Here is a 17,575-nt window from a genome sequence, read left to right on the forward strand (position 1 = left end):
GGGCAGCCCACGCTGGAGCTTGAACTCAGCCCCATTCCCGTCCATCCTCCACCCCCGTCCCCTGGCAGGGACTGGATTTCCTTGTGTGTGTGTGTGTGTGTGTAGGTCTGCAGTGTCCTGAGGTCTGGTCAACCTGTACTCTGGTGAAGGAGAAGAGTCTCATTTTCTCCATCGTTTAACTTGTAACTTACACAGGAATTTTGTGTTTGATCCAAAATAAAATGAGTTCAAAATCGGTAGCTGCATTTCAGGGTGGGTTTTGGGGGATTTAACCAAGGAGAAGGCTAGCCACTGTATATCTCAGTCCCCCGGTATCTATCTACACAACTGTCCATCCTCATACATACACATCTTTCTTTCTTTCTTTCCTAAAGTTCTAGGAAAAAATCGAGCCAGTGTGGTCCAGCACTATCTATGATTTGGGGGGCGCGTCATAAACAGAGAGTTAAGGGTTAATGCCTCTTTTACCTGTAAAGGCTTAAGAAGTTCACCTAGCCTAGCTAACACCTGACCAGAGGAACCAAGGGGGGGACAAGATGTTTTCAAAGAGGGAGGAGGGAAATCAGTCTTTGGTCCTGTCATAAACAGTTAGTTAAGGGTTAAGGTTTTTTTTTCTACCTGTAAAAGGTTAACAAGCAGTACCTGTGGACACCTGACCAGAGGACCAATGAGGGACAAGATATTTTCAAATCCCTGTGGAGGGAAGTTTTTTTTCCCTGTTCTTTGTTTTTCTTAGAGAGTCTCTCTTGGGAGTTGAGGGAGTCCAGACATCTTAATCAAGTCCTCCCAGATTTCTGCAATAAATTCTTCTATTCAAGCTAGTGAGTATTAGCAAGGAACTAGTATTATTATACTTTTATTTCTGTATTTGCAATTCTGTGTTTTGCTATAGAATTTCTTTAATTCTGTACTGTTATTGCTTTTACTGAGAAAGAAAGGAGGGGGAATTCTCTGGTTTGAGCATTGGCCTGCTAAACCCAGGGTTGTGAGTTCAATCCTTGAGGAGGCCACTTAGGGATCTGGGGCAAAAATTGGTCCTGCTAGTGAAGGCAGGGGGCTGGACTCGATGACCTTTCGAGGTCCCTTCCAGTTCTAGGAGATTGGTATATCTCCAATTATTACCCTTTACCTGTGTATTGTTCCATCTTGGTTACAGAGACAGTTACTTTCTTTTTAGTCTTTAATAAATCTTTTCTGTAAAGGACTTGGTTGATCTTTCCTTGGGTGGATTCTCAGGGAAAGAGGAGGAGGGAGGCATCCCTCTGTAGTTGGATCCCGGTATCTCTCCTAGGAAAAGGGAGGGGGGAGGAAGCAGGGGGGAATGGTTTATTTCTCCTGGGTGTAAGAACTCCATGGATTTGGGGCTCTTGGGATCCCCAAGGATTTTGGGGAAGGACTGTGTCCCAATACACGTACCTTATTGGGTGGTGGCAGCTTTTACCAGATCTAAACTAGGATTTAAGTTTAGATAAATCCATGCAGGTCCCCATATTGGAACCCAACAGCTCTAAGTGGGGGTGAGACCTATGACAGGTCCGTTCAGAAAAGTTTGTGCTGGAGTGTAGGATCCAGGAATCAGCCATCTAACATTTCTTAAAAGTAGTAAGTGGTTAGAGAAGGAATGTATTAGATTATGTTTATTTTCTTTTCTGACTTCTTTTTGCACGGAGGGAGAATCAAATTGGGTTTCTTTGTGTAACTAAGGTTTTGCCCAGAGGGACATCCTCTGTGTTTTGAATCTGTTGTCTGTGAGAGTAGCTTCCGTGCTAGTCTCCCAGAGGTATTCCTTTCACCCTTTGTCTGTAATTAAAAGTCTTCTTTTAAGAACCTGATTGATTTTTCCTTGTTTTAAGATCCAAGGGTTTTTTGGATCTGGGCTCACCAGGAATTGGTGGGAGGTGAATCAGTCTCAATCCTGCCAGGAAAAGGGGGATAAAGACTGGGGAAATATTTGGGGGGAAGACAGAGTTTCCAAATGACTCTCCCATAAACGTTTGTTTAAACCATTTGGTGGTGGCAGCTACTAGGTCTAAGCTGGTAAATAAGCTTAGGGGTTATCTCATGCAGGTCCCCACATCTGTACCCTAAAGTTCAGAGTTGGGGTGACACCTTGACACATGCCTCCCTATCTGATCAGTGGCTTTCCCTGCCCCAGAGATCTCCCCTTCCTGCCCCCGCGTCCCAGCCTGTATAGGCTGAGGGACGAGGCCCCAGCTCTCTGGGTTTGTAGCTAGGCCCCCTAACTCCCAAAGGGGCCAGTTCAGCGGGCACCTGTCATTTCATTCTCCATGCCCGGAGGCGCCACCTACAGACACGACATGCCCCTCTGGAGGGCGTCAGGGGTCCCTGAAAGTCCGGGATGGAGGTTATGAATGAGATGGAGCCTGATTTGTTTATTTATTTATTTATTGTCACTCAGTGCACACAACAAAAGTCACACACACACACACACACCACCCACAAAAATCCCAATGAAGAGCTAAATATGCAACATACAGCATGACCGACACAACTCTGGCTCTGGTCCTGCCCCAGGGCGGGGGGCTGGCTGGCGCAGGGGGTGGGGCAGGGACGTGGGGCCTCTCCCCTCTAGGGGGCGCTGGCTCTGATCCAGCCCCAGAGCAGGGACTGTTGGGCTCAGGAGGGTGGGAAGGGGGAGAGGGGTTGTTTCCTCGCTAGGGGCGCTGGCTCCCTGCATGATATGAGTTGTCCGGTCTCAGCCAAGCTCTGAGCAGGGCAGCGTCCCCAGTGGCTGAGGGCTGATTAGGCCACGTGGGGTGAGGTCCTGTCTCCCCCCGGGGGCTCTCCCAGGGGCACAGCGCTAGCAGGGGGCAGCTGTGGGACTCAGGGTGGTGTCGCCAATGGAGCCGGGTGTGTCAGCCCCTTGTCTCCGGGCGGATGGGGGCAGTGGCCCCTACACCACGCTCTGGATCTCGTTCTTGTACTCGGGGCCACTCGCCTGATTCAGCTCCCCCATGGCAGAGAAAAGCCACTTCACCTGCAGGGGGCAGAGAGAGCAGGGGTGAGAGGGGTCAGCGCTGGGGGGAGCTGCTCTGTCTGTCTGTGTCATTCCTTCCTTCTTTTCTGTCTGTGTCTCATTCATTCAGTCTCTGTCTTATTCACCCATTCTCCTTTCTCCGTCATTCTTCTCTTCTTTCTTTCCCCTCCACACTGCCCTCTGTGACGTTATTGACATAAACTGTGACCGTACAGATCATTGCTGCAGCCACTGTTCTATAGTGTGATAGACCCAGGCCAGTTGGGTACAGCAGAATAGCAGAAGGCAGATATACTGGCCACTGGATTAACAGTTTTCTGTTTCCTCACTGACCAGAGCAGGGGCTGCTCCAGGTTAAAGCATTAGCCCGCTAATCCCAGGGTTGTGAGTTCAATTCTTGAAGGGGCCACTTAGGGATCTGGGGCAAAAATTGGTCCTGCTAGTGAAGGCAGGGGGCTGGACTTGATGACCTTTCAAGGTCCCTTCCAGTTCTAGGAGATTGGTATGTCTCCTATTATTATTACCTGACTCTAATTAACCTGCCAAGAGTCAGGTGAGGCCATTAAGCTAATGTGACCACCTGACTCTAATTCAGGCCCTGCTGATACTATAAAAAGGGCTCACTCCAGTCAGGCAGGGGAGAGCCGGGGAGCCAGAGGAGAGGAAGTGCGGCTGAAGGGCTGGTTACTGAAGACACCCGCAAACCATCGTTAAGGGAGCCCTACGGTAAGGGAGAAGCAGGAGAGCTGTGGGGAAGTGGCCCAGGGAAATGTAGCAACTCTGGCAGTGAAAGGTTGGCTGCCAACAGCTGCTACCATTAGGGTCCCTGGGCCGGAACCCGGAGTAGAGGGTGGGCCTGGGTTCCCCCCAACCCACCACTACAGGAACATCTCCTGGGAGGGGAAGTCAGGCCCCTGTCAGGACAGGAGGCTGAACTGTTCTGAAATAAGCCCCCAGGGACAACAGAGACTGTTGGAGTTCTCTCACCAACCTCCTTGCAGGCCTGTGATGAAAAGGGCTCAGTAGAAAAGGGCAGAAAAGGTGGGGGAGTTGCATTGTATGTAAGAGAGCAGTATGACTGCTCAGAGCTCCGGTATAGAACTGCAGAAAAACCTGAGAGTCTCTGGATAAGTTTAGAAGTGTGAGCAACAAGGGGGATGTCATGGTGGGAGTCTGCTATAGATACCAGACCAGGGGGATGAGGTGGACGAGGCTTTCTTCCAGCAACTAGCAGAAGTTACTAGATCGCAGGCCCTGGTTCTCATGGGAGACTTTAATCACCCTGATATCTGCTGGGAGAGCAATACAGCGGTGCACAGACAATCCAGGAAGGTTTTGGAAAGTGTAGGGGACAATTTCCTGGTCCAAATGCTGGAGGAACCAACTAGGGGCAGAGCTCTTCTAGACCTGCTGCTCAGACAGGGAAGAATTAGTAGGGGAAGCAAAAGTGGATGGGAACCTGGGAGGCAGTGACCATGAGATGGTCGAGTTCAGGATCCTGACACAAGGAAGAAAGGAGAACAGCAGAATACGGACCGTGGACTTCAGAAAAGCAGACTTTGACTCCCTCAGGGAGCTGATGGGCAGGGTCCCCTGGGAGAATAACATGCTGGGAAAAGGAGTCCAGGAGAGCTGGCTGTGTTTTAAAGAATCCTTCTTGAGATTGAAGGAACAAACCATCCCGATGTGTAGGAAGAATAGTAAATATGGCAGGCGACCAGCTTGGCTTACCAGTGAAACCCTTGTTGATCTTAAACACAAAAAAGCAGTTTAAAAGAAGTGGAAGATTGGACAAATGACCAGGGAGGAGTATAAAAATATTGCTCAGGCATGCAGGAGTGAAATCAGGAAGGCCAAATCACACTTGGAGTTGAAGCTAGCAAGAGACGTTAAGAGTAACAAGAAGGGTTTCTTCATGTATGTTAGCAACAAGAAGAAGGTCAGGGAAAGCGTGGGCCCCTTACTGAATGAGGGAGGCAACCTAGTGACAGAGGATGTGGAAAAAGCTAATGTACTCAATGCTTTTTTTGCCTCTGTCTTCACAAACAAGATCAGCTCCCAAACTCCTGCACTGGGCAGCACAGTATGGGGAGAAGGTGACCAGCCGTCTGTGGAGAAAGAAGTGGTTCAGGACTATTTAGAAAAACTGGACAAGCACAAATCCATGGGGCTGGATGCGCTGCATCCAAGGGTGCTAAAGGAGTTGGCAGATGTGATTGCAGAGCCATTGGCCATTATCTTTGAAAACTCATGGCGAACGGGGGAGGTCCCGGATGACTGGAAAAAGGCCAATGTAGTGCCCATCTTTCAAAAAGGGAAGAAGAAGGATCTGGGGAACTACAGGCCAGTGAGCCTCACCTCAGTCCCTGGAAAAATCATGGAGCAGGTCCTCAAGGTATCAATTCTGAAGCACTTAGAGGAGAGGAAAGTGATCAGGAACAGTCAGCATGGATTCACCAAGGGCAAATCATGCCTGACTAGCCTAATTGCCTTCTATGAGGAGATAACTGGGTCTGTGGATGAGGGGAAAGCAGTGGGTGTGTTATTCCTTGACTTTATCAAAACTTTTGATACAGTCTTGCACAGTATCCTTGCCAGCAAGTTAAAGAAGCATTGGATGGATGAATGGACTATAAGGTGGATAGAAAGCTGTCTAGATCGTCGGGCTCAATGGGTAGTGATCAATAGCTCCATGTCTAGTTGGCAGCCGGTATCAAGCGGAGTGCCCCAGGGATTGGTCCTGGGGCCGGTTTTGTTCAATATCTTCATTAATGATCTGGAGGATGGCGTGGACTGCACTCTCAGCAAGTTTGCAGATGACACTAAACTGGGAGGAGTGGTTGATACGCTGGAGGGTAGGGATAGGATACAGAGGGACCTAGACAAATCAGAGGATTGGGCCAAAAGAAATCTGATGAGGTTCAACAAGGACAAGTGCAGAGTCCTGCACTTAGGATAGAAGAATCCCATGTACTGCTACAGACTAGGGACCGAATGGCTAGGCAGCAGTTCTGCAGAAAAGGATCTAGGGGTTACAGTGGATAAGAAGCTGGATATGAGTCAGCAGTGTGCCCTTGTTGCCAAGAAGGCTAACAGCATTTTGGGCTGTATAAGTAGGAGCATTGCCAGCAGATCGAGGGATGTGATCATTCCCCTCTATTCGACATTGGTGAGGTCTCATCTGGAGTCCTGTGTCCAGTTTTGGGCCCCACACTACAAGAAGGATGTGGAAAAATTGGAAAGAGCCCAGTGGACGGCAACAAAAATTCTTAGGGGGCTGGAATACATGACCTATGAGATGAGGCTGATGGAACTGGGATTGTTTAGTCTGCAGAAGAGAAGCATGAGGGAGGATTTGATAGCTGCTTTCAACTACCTGAAAGGGGGTTCCAAAGAGGGTGGATCTAGACTGTCCTCAGTGGTATCTGATGACAGAACAAGGAGTAATGGTCTCAAGTTGCAGTGGAGGAGGTCTAGGTTGGATATTAGGAAACAGTATTTCACTAGGAGGGTGATGAAGCACTGGAATGGGTTACCTAGGAAGATGGCAGTATCTCCTTCCGTAGAGGTTTTTAAGGTCAGGCTTGACAAAGCCCTGGCTGGGATGATTTAGTTGGGGATTGGTCCTGCTTTGAGCAGGTGGTTGGACTAGATACCTCCTGAGGTCCCTTCCAACCCTGACATTCTATGATTCTACAGGACTATTCTCAGTAAGTGCCCAATCAAGAAACTGGAGTATCTTAGGGAATTGCTTGTATGACTTATGGTTAGCCAGTGAGGTAAAACCAAAGTCCTCTCTGTCTGTCTGGTTTGGTGTGTTTAGAAGTGGAGAAACTCCAGCCTTAGGCTGTAACTGCCCTTCTCTAAGCAATTTGTCCTGAACTGATACTCTCTGAAGTGTCCCACCATTGTTACAAGAGGCACCATCATTACACTATCTAATGTGCTAAACTCATCCATTCTTTCTTTCGTTCCTATGTTCATTCTCTCTCTCTCACCTTGAACAGGGTCATGGTGGCGCTGTAGCACACGCTCAAGAGGAAGAGGGTGATGAAGACCGAGATGGTGGACCAGAGGCCGTCTAGCTCCTCGTCTCCGTCCTCGCTGCAAAACTCACCTGACACGATCACCTCTGTTGGGGGGAGAGAAAGAGACATCAGCTCCGACTCAGCCACTGTGACAGAGAGAGCTCGGACTGTGCGTCCAACACCAACCCGCCTATCCCCTTCTCTACCCATCCTTCCATCCCTCCACTCATCTATCTCTGGATACATCCATCCATCCCTGACCACAAACCATCCATCGTTCCATCCCTAGACACACCCCTCCTTCCATTCATCCATCTCTAGATGCACCCATCCATCCGCCCATCCCCATTCACCCCTCCATTCATCAATGACCACAAACCATCCATCCATCAATCCCTAGACACCTCCATCCATTAATCCATGCCTGCACCATCCATCTTTTGATACATCCATGCATCAATGACCACAAATCATCTATCCCCAGAAACCATCCATCCATCTCTAAATACATCCATCCATCCATCCATCCATCCTCACTCACCCGTCCATCCATCCATGACCACAAACCATCTATTCATCCATCAATCCATCCCTAGACACTTCCATCCATCCATCCATCCATCTATGCCTCTCCACTCCACTCCATCCATGACCACAAACTGCCCATCGATCCATCAGTCCATCCTTAGACACCTCTATCCATCCAACCATCCCGAGATGCACCTCTCCATCCATCCATCCATAGGTACATCCATCCATCAATCCATGACCACAAACCATCATCGCTAGACACATCCCTCCATCGATCCATCCCCACAAACCATCCATCTGTCCATGCTTCCACCGTCCATCTCTAGACACATCCATCCATCCATCCATCCCTAGATGCACCCCTCCATCCATCCACCCACCCCTGCCCGCTGTGATGAAATGAAGGATGCAGAGCCTCCTAGCTCTCATCTCATTCATCCCTTGTGGTCGTGGCCCTACACCCTGGCACTGAAGCTTGGCCGCCTGTTGAATTTCTCTGTGCCTTAGTTTCTCTGCCTGTGAAAGGTGGCTCAGGATCCCTCTGAGGTGTGCGAGGTGCCGGGATGCTGCCATGGTGGGGGAGCTCCCTAAAGACCAGGATGGATGGATTTCACACGTGTGCCTCTATGACCCTGCTCCCAGTGTAACAAAACCCCCAGGAGTCACTTCAGATGGAACGCAGCCACCTCTGGGCCTGTTTATCCCGGGCTCTCTTGCCCAGGTGCAGCCTGTAGTTGCCTCGGCTGAGGGAGGTGGGGATTTTGAACCCTGTCACTTTTATGAACAGAGACACAAGTATTTTAAGGATGGGATCTCAGGTCTCTCTGACATGACAGACGCTGCTCCCTGAGCATGGTGCCCCCTACTGAGCCCCCTGCCCTAGGGATGTCTGGAGAACAGGTGCATGGATCTGTGTGGGTGCATGTTTGTCTCTCTCTGTGTTGTGTGTCTCTCTGTGGGTACAAACACGACAGCCCAGGTGGGAGGGTCCCTGGGTCATGCCATGTTACAGGTGTGTCCATCTGCCCTGGACTGAGCTCTCTCTCAGCCACCCCCCCACTCTCTTACTCTGTGTGCCCTTGTGCTGCCCCAGGATAACAGCCCTAACACTGCCGCTGGAGGCTACCCCCTTTCATGCCAAGTGTGAGCTCTGTGCTCGCACTGGTGGGTTTGATTCCTGCACTCGCCCATCCAGCTTTGGGGCTGATACACACATGGGGGAGGGGAAAGTGTGTGAGTGAGGGGCTGGGTAGGAGATGGGGCATCTGCATCATCCATCCCACCCCACTGCCGGGGCCCCCATGTCACCAGAGCTAGTGAGACTTTAGGTGATTCCCTGCTTAGTGTGTGCTCCAGATAACAGCCCTACTACTGCTGCTGCTTTGTGGGGACTGAGCCCAGGAGCTGATCCCTGCTGTGGGGTGTTTGCTGTATGTTGTCCTATCTCCCCCTCCACAGCTGCTGCTGTGGGTATGGGGTGGAAGGAGACCCCTTAGCCAGGGCCGCCCAGAGGAGGGGCTCAAGTTGGGCAATTTGCCCTGGGTCCTGCAGGGCCCCCCACAAGAATATAGTATTCTATAGTATTGTAACTTTTTTTTATGGAAGGGGCCCCCAAAATTGCTTTGCTCCAGGCCCCCTGAATCCTCTGGGTGGCCCTGCCCTTAGCCTTCTAGCCAGCAGAGGAGTGTGTGTGGGGGCCAGGGAATTTTAATTACCTTCCCCCACTGACTCTGGCTGGAAAATCCCCATGGGGCATCTTCTCCTCTCTGGGGTGGAAGGGGATGTAGGGTAAATGCTGATCATGATACGGTTCCCCTCTGGATATGCATGGGTTGTAGCCTAGAGAGGATTGCGCCTCAATGAGATGGCCATCCACCGATCCACCGATCCATCCCACACTCCATCCAGCCTTATCTTTAACCGTCCTCCATATCTTCCATCCATCCATCCATCCATCCATCCATCCATCAGGGGTCGCTTGCTGGAGGATTATCTGCTACTTGAAGTCTTTAAATCAGGATTTGGGGACTTCAACAGCTGAGTCAAGGGAGAGAATTATTTCAGGAGTGGGTGGGTCAGCTTTTGTGGCCTGCATCTTGCGGGAGGTCAGATTAGATGATCATAATGGTCCCTTCTGATCTTAAGTTCTATGATTCTATGATTCTATGATATAGATGTATACCCATCCATCCATCGTCATCACTAACAATCCACCCACTTATCCTCACCCATATCTTCCATCCATACATGCAACCCCATCCACTTATCTATCATCCCTTTATATATTATCCATCCCCAAACATCCCTCACCATCTGTTCCCATTAACGCACTCAGTCATCCATCCATCCATTGCCATATTCACCCATCCACTCATCCTCATCTATCTATCACTGACCATCTGTACCAGCCCATCCATCCATCTGTCGGTCCATCCCCATCCATTCTCATTTTCCTATCACCATCCATCCCATCAGTACTGATCCATTACCATATGCACCCACCCATCCATTCATTTATACATCCATCTGTCCCCACCCATTCTCATCTCTAGCCATCCATTTATCGCAGTCCATCTGTGGCCATCCATGTATCCATCCCTTCATCCTTCAGAATGGGTACCCCTCCAACCTTCACTACAGATTTATTCATCCATCCCCATCAACTTATCCATTGGCACCGCACCTGCGAACCATCCAACCATCCTTCCCTCAGTGCAGCGCAGTCTAGTGGGACTGGGTGGGACTCTCAGAACACCTGGGTTCTGTTTCTGGCTCATAACGGACGTAACCTTGGGCAGGTCCCTTCCCCTCTTGGTGTCTCTCTTTCTTCTCCCTCTTTCTCTAGCTAGGTGTGAGCCCTTTGACACAGGGACTGTCTCCCATGGTGTCTGTGCCACACCCAGCCCAACAGGGTCCTATCTCTGCTGGGGGAGGAGGTGCTACTTTAATTCAAATAATAATCTCTCTCTCTCTCTCTCCTTCTCTCTGTGATATCTGTTGGTCTATGAGTCCTTCCCTCTGAAGTATGTATGCATCCATCTAACCATCTCTCTGAACACCTGGCCTTCCAACTGAGCTGGGCTTGGATATGGGCTCTGCAGTATGTATGTGTGTAACTGTCCATCTACCCCCCACTCCATCACTGCTTCTGTGGTGTGTATGTACCCATGTATCTACCCATCCTTCCTTCCTATGGCACAACTCATCCTTCCTTCCATGGCACCTACCCATGTATCTACCCATCCTTCCTTCCATGGCACCTACCCATGTATCTACCCATCCTTCCTTCCATGCCTTCAACCCAACCTTCCTTCCATGGCACCTACCCATGCATCTACCCATCCTCCCTTCCATGGCATCTACCCATCCTCCCTTCCATGGCTTCAACCCATCCCTCCTTCTATGGCACCTACCCATGTATCTACCCATCCTTCCTTCCATGCCTTCAACTCAACCTTCCTTCCATGGCACCTACCCATGCATCTACCCATCCTTCCTTCCATGGCACCTACCCATGTATCTACCCATCCTCCCTTCCATGGCTTCAACCCATCCCTCCTTCTATGGCACCTACCCATGTATCAATCCATCCTTCCTTCCATGCCTTCAACTCAACCTTCCTTCCATGGCACCTACCCATGTATCTACCCATCCTTCCTTCCATGGCACCTACCCATGTATCTACCCATCCTTCTTTCCATGCCTTCAACTCAACCTTCCTTCCATGACCTCTACCCATGTATCTACCCATCCTTCCTTCCTATGGCACAACCCATCCTTCCTTCCATGGCACCTACCCATGTATCTACCCATCCTTCCTTCCATGCCTTCAACTCAACCTTCCTTCCATGGCACCTACCCATGCATCTACCCATCCTTCCTTCCATGGCACCTACCCATGTATCTACCCATCCTCCCTTCCATGGCATCTACCCATCCTCCCTTCCATGGCTTCAACCCATCCCTCCTTCTATGGCACCTACCCATGTATCAATCCATCCTTCCTTCCATGGCACCTACCCATGTATCTACCCATCCTTCCTTCCATGCCTTCAACTCAACCTTCCTTCCATGACCTCTACCCATGTATCTACCCATCCTTCCTTCCTATGGCACAACCCATCCTTCCTTCCATGGCACCTACCCATGTATCTACCCATCCTTCCTTCCATGGCACCTACCCATGTATCTACACATCCTTCCTTCCTATGGCACAACCCATCCTTCCTTCCATGGCACCTACCCATGCCTTCAACCCAGCCTTCCTTCCATGCCTTCAACTCAACCTTCCTTCCATGACCTCTACCCATGTATCTACCCATCCTTCCTTCCAGGGCATCAACCCATGTATCTCCCCATCCATCCATGGTATATATGTATCCACCCATACCGGATCTGGGAATTGGCATCCCCAGCCTTGTAGCATCCCCAGCCTTATAGCATCGGTTTCTCCCAGCCTGCAACCTGGGACCTCGTCCACCTTGGGCGACCTGCAGATTTCACCCAGTCACACCACAAGAAGGAGACCTGGGTGTGAGCTCAGACTAGTTCCATTTATTCACTTGTTGTCACTGAGGGCACAGAGATTATTTACAGGAAGCTGTACAGGACAGTGCTAGCAGTGGGGCTGGGAGGAGCCTTCTTCATTTACCAGAGACTTTGCTGATGCTGCGTTGGGTGAACTTCATCTGCAGGGCTTCGTGGGTGACCATGCAGGTGTAGACGTCCCCTCTGTTCCAGCTGGCCTTGCTGACTTTCAGCTTGCTGTAGAGGAAGAAGTTCGAGTCGCCTGCTCCGTCCTTGATGGTCGGAGTGGTGATATATTCCAAGCTCTCATCGGGTTTGTGGTTCTTCATCCACTGCACTGAGATGTCCTCGGGGAAAAAGCCCCGCACCAGACAGGTGAGGCTGATGGAGTCTCTAGAGCTGCTCAACTCCTCATTGTGGGGGTGCAGGAGGTAGATGCCAGGGCCAGAGCGCCTGCCTACGGTGGGTGGGGACGGAGGACACAGATGAGCCATGCACATCACTCAGCTGGGGCTACGTGAGGAGAAGGATGGGGCATGTGTGTGTGTGTGTGGGGAGGAGGGGGGTAGGAACATCCCCTCTCTCCTCCAGGATGGAGGGGCTGGGGACTGGGAGCTGGTAGTCCTGGAGCACAGCCTGGGGGATAGGATGGTCTCCATCTCACATGAGGACGCAAAGGGACCCAGGGCCGGGATCCCAAGTTGTTGGGGCTTTTCCTTAAGGAGCATCCCTCCCTGGTGGGGGCTGGAATAGGGGAGTCTCTCCCCTTAGGGACCCTGCTCTCCTCCTACCTGGCTTCTTGGACATCGATTTGGTGAGGGACGAGGGCAGCTCTGAGTGCTCCACTTTGCAGGTGAAGGTCTCTCCGGCCTCCCAGTCGCGGGTGAAGATGGGCATGGAGCTGGAGGCGGTGAAGGTGCTGTTGAACTGCTCAGTGAGGGTCAGGGGTTCAGGGACAACAGACTCTGTCTTCTCCCGGGACCAGACCACCTGGAGGCCGGAGTTGCTAGGCAGGTTGACCACCAGGCAGGTGAGCATGGGGCTCTGGGCCACGTACAAGTCGGCGGGAGACGGGGGCACCAGGAAGACCTGGATATCGCCGGGAGATGTTTCTTCTGGGGACAGGAGAGCCCAGGTCAGTTGCTAGGCCTGGTCTGCCCTGCCATGCCCATCCCAGTCTGTCCCCACCCCTCTCCCCGCTCCAGCCCAGCCCGGTGTCCCCCTCCCCACAGGCGGATTTACAGTAAATCGCAGGGTGCCCTGGCACGGGGAACCCCAATGACAGGGGACCCCATGGCCGGGCAGCTGTGGGGGCAGAAGCCTGGTCCTGCCCAGTGTTGGATTTAGAGTGAGTGGGGCCCTGTGCTCAGCTTCATTTTTGGTGCCCCTCCTTGGGACCTAGCCGAGAAAAAGAACCTTCTCTCTTATCTCCCCCCGCCCCCGGTTTTCATCCTTGTTTTCTTCATCCTCCTTCTGTCAGTAACAGCAAGTAAAGTGAGGGACCTTGATTGGTTTTGTAGTCGAATGTATTTTTCCACAGAAAATCGCTTGAAAATCGCTGAAAATGGGGAGGGGGTGCAGGAGCTCCCGTTTGGTGCTCAGGGCAGGGGCGGGGATGGGGGGTGCCGGAGTCATGGCACAGAGTGTGGGGGGGCCGGGTGCGTGTCTGGGGGGTGCAGGAGTCAGGGCAGGGGGATGGGGGTGTGTATGGGGGGTGAAGGAGTCAGGGCAGGGGTTGGATGTGTGTGGGGGGGGTGCCGGAGACAGGGCACGGGGTGTGGGGGGGCTGGGTGTGTGTGTGGGGGGGTGCAGGAGTCAGGGCAGGGGCCTGGGCATGTGGGCTGGGATTGTGGGGGTGCTCCCAGCCCCCTGCCCCTATGTGCGTTGTGGCCCCTCCCCCCCTCCCTCCAGGACCGACCGGAGCGCCGGCAAACAGCAGGTTGAGGGTGGGGGGGAGGTGGGGGAGGGGAGCTTGGCTGCCAGTGGGGGAGGAGCCTGCAGCAGGAGCCCCTCGAGCCGGCAGGACCAGACGTGGATTTACAGTAAAACCCAGGGGGCCCCAGGGCCGGGCAGCTGTGGGGGCAGCAGCCTGGTCCCCGCACTCCCCCGATGCAGACCCCCCCAACCCCAACCTCCTGCTGTGAGCCGCTCAGGGTAGGGGGTGGGGGGGGTGGGGGTGGGGGCTGGGAGCATCCCCATGACCCCAGCTCCCTGCCCTGACTCCTGCCCCCCCCACATCCTGACGTCCACCCTGAGCACAAAACAAAGCTCCTGCACCCCCCACATTCCCATCTGTGCCCCCTGCCCCAACCTCCTACCCCAACCCCCGCCCGCTCCTGCATCCTAACTCCTGGCCAGGCCCCGCAGCCCAACCCCCAGCCTGCTCCTGCATCCTAACTTCCTCCCAGGCCCTGCACCCCAGCCCGACTCCTGCACCCCCTCACCCACCTCCAGCCCCCTGCCCTCCCTGGCTGCTGCAGCCCCCCACATCCCCACCCCCGCCCCTCGCACCAAACGGGAGTTGCCCCAGGTAAGTGCTCCACACCCCAGTCCGCTGCCCCAGCCCTGAGCTCCCTCCCGCATCCTAACTCCCTCCCAGACCCACCACCCCCTGCCCTGAGTCCCCTCCCGCACCCTAACTCCCTCCCAGTCCCACCACCCCCTGCCCTGAGCCCTCTCCTACACCCTAAGTCCTGGCCAGACCCCGCAGCCCAACGCTTTTTTATAAAGGGCTCTTATCGAAAGTGCTTCACAGTAGTTAGCTAATGGCACAAACAGGATTTGGAAAGACCATTAAGTGTCCGCCGAGACCCCCAGCGATTTTCAAGTGGTCTGTGGAAAAATGAGTTCGACTACAAAACCAGTCAAGGAAGCTCACTTTATTTCCATGTATTTGCTATTACTGACAGGAGGAGGATGAAGAAAACAAGAATGACAAACGGGAGAGGGGGCAGAAAAGAGAGAAGGTTCTTTTTCTCGGCTGGGTCCCAAAGGGGCTCCCACAATGAGGCTGATCACAGGGCCCCAGTAACCCTGAATCCCCCACTGCCCCTCCTCTTCGTAGGGAGCCTAGCGCCAGCGAGCGTCACCTCTGCACTTGTTGGTGTGGCCCTGCGATTTGACGGGGGTGCCCGGCTGGGACACCTGGCACGTGTATAAGTAGACCTTTCGCCAGTCGGCCTTGGAGACACTGGCATTGCAGTGGGTGCTGTAGGTGGGGCCGTTGGGGTCCTTCGTGGCAAGGGCAGTGACACTAGGAAGTTTCCTGGGCTGGCCGTCAACCATCCATTCCATCCATTCCACCGTCAAATTCTCAGGGTAGAAGCCGGAGATGAAGCACGCCAGCTGGACGGGGTCTCGGCTGGGGTTGGAGCCGTTTTTCATCTGGGGTGTACTGGGGGCCTGGGGTTTGGGGGGCTCTGGGAGAAGGGGGACAGGTTAGTTATTGTACAAAGCCTTCCTGAGCCCCCCCCGCTCCCTGCAGCCCGGCGCCCCCTGCTGACCCCCCCCGCTCCCTGCAGCCCGGCGCCCCCTGCTGAGCCCCCCCTCACTCCCTGCAGCCCGGCGCCCCCTGCTGAGCCCTCCCTGCTCCCTGCCAGCCTGGCACCCCCTACTGAGCCCCCCCCTGCTCCCTGCAGCCTGGCACCCCCTACTGAGCCCCCCCCTGCTCCCTGCAGCCGGCGCCCCCTGCTGAGCCCCCCCGCTCCCTGCAGCCCAGCACCCCCTGCTGAGCCCCCCCTCACTCCCTGCAGCCCGGCGCCCCCTGCTGAGCCCTCCCTGCTCCCTGCAGCCTGGCGCCCCCTGCTGAGCCCCCCCCTGCTCCCTGCAGCCCGGCGCCCCCTGCTGAGCCCCCCGCTCCCTGCAGCCCAGGACCCAGTTTGCAGCCCTCTGCCCCCTTTCCCTGCATTGCAGCCCCATCGCTTCTCTTGGCGCGGTCTCTCTTTTCATCCCTCCACCCTTCGGTGCCTCCACACCCAACACTATCTACCTGCCCCCATTCACTCCCAACTCTCTGAGGTGTCTCTCTCCACCCACCCACCCACCCCAGCGACTCCATCAGCTCACAGCACTAGCAGGCTCCCAGCCTCTCTCCCTGCAGCAGTCACCAGAGCAGGGACCTGAGAGACCCCCAGCCCCTCCCCCCCCCGGGCTGTGCCGCACCCTTCCCTACTTGGGATTTCCTTGGACATGCTGGAGCTGGTGGGCTGGTGCTCTACGGTGCAGTTATAGGTGTTAGACGTCCAGCTGCTGGCCGGGACGGTGACCTGGCTGCTGAGCGAGTAGAGGCTGCTGGAAGGTGTGCAGCACGGAGGGATAGGTCCTCACGCCCGAGGAGCCGACGTTGGGGCTCCATGTCACGGTGACCGGCTCGGGGAAGTAGCCTTGGGCCAGGCAGCCAAAGGTGACCTGGGAGGTGGGTGACTTCGCCGGTGCAGGAGGTCAGGGGGAAGACAGACGGGGCCATGGCACTAGCTGCAAAGGGAGAGAGAGCGAGGCCATGAGACACAGCCCCACTGAGCCCTGCCCCGCTCCGTGCAGCACAGGCCCTAGCGTGGCACTGGGGCAAGCACTCAATGCCGGGGGAGAGCGTCCCCTAGCGAGCCCCACTCTGCTCCATTCACACAGCACAGTTTGGGGTGAGACTCTGTTGACAGTTGCAAGGTCTTACTAATGTCTGTGTGTAAGTGGGGGCCTGAGATAGGCTGCCCTCCGTCTTCCAGGTTGTGTCACAGACCGAGCAGCATCAGGGCCCCCAGTTCACTTGGTGCTAAAGAGACCCAGTGTGTGATCGGGGGCCCCATTACACCGGGTGCTGCAGAGAGACACAATGACAGACAGTCCCTACCCCACAGAACTTACAGGCCAAATACGCAAGATAAAGGAAGGGTCAGAGGGGAAACTGAGGCAGCGAGCGAGGCAGGGACCTGGTCATGGCAGGTCAGTGGCACAGCCAGGTAGAGAACCCAGGAGTCCTGTGTCCCACCCTCTGCTCTGTGGACTGGATGATGCATTGTGCTGTGCCGCTGGTCAGCAGTAACACGGGTTGATTTCACAGAGTGGAGGGTTGTTCCCAGTAATTTGCACTGGGTTGCTCCTGAGGAGCCAAAGGGAATTAGGTTCCGAAGTGGCAGAGAAATTCCCCTTGGAGAAATCACAGCATCTGCAGCTAGAAAAACAACCCAAGATTTTGACCAAGTAACTGAAATTGGGGGACACTTCCGGGGTCTCTGAAGACGTGTCGTACCACTAAAGTTTGGGTTTTCAGGTCTCCAGCTGAAGACGTGCAGAAGTTATTCTAGCAATTTTAGCTTGGGTACGAATATTAAATGTTATATCTCATTAGGCTCCCAGGTTCATTGCTAACATCATCAGCCCCTAGTGGCCAATTAGCAAATCTGTATCTCAAACACACGTCGTTAGAGTCCTGAGAACTCACTTGAGACACCGGTAGGAGGGACTGGGACTGTCCAATTGAACCCAGGACATACGG

The 17,575-nt window shown here is 53.7% G+C and overlaps 1 gene segment (V, D, J or C); it reads right to left on the reverse strand.

Moving 5' to 3' along the window:
• Window positions 1-2,472: 2,472 nt before the first annotated feature.
• LOC123347578 lies at window positions 2,473-17,571 on the reverse strand. The segment is given in 7 exon segments: window positions 2,473-2,998; window positions 6,997-7,130; window positions 12,209-12,541; window positions 12,876-13,199; window positions 15,174-15,503; window positions 16,256-16,374; window positions 17,522-17,571. Coding segments are annotated over 7 exon segments (1,374 nt in total).
• Between the last annotated feature and the right edge of the window lie 4 nt (window positions 17,572-17,575).

The sequence above is a fragment of the Mauremys mutica genome, chromosome 13 (genome assembly GCF_020497125.1).
Source record: "Mauremys mutica isolate MM-2020 ecotype Southern chromosome 13, ASM2049712v1, whole genome shotgun sequence".
Lineage (NCBI taxonomy): Eukaryota > Metazoa > Chordata > Testudines > Geoemydidae > Mauremys > Mauremys mutica.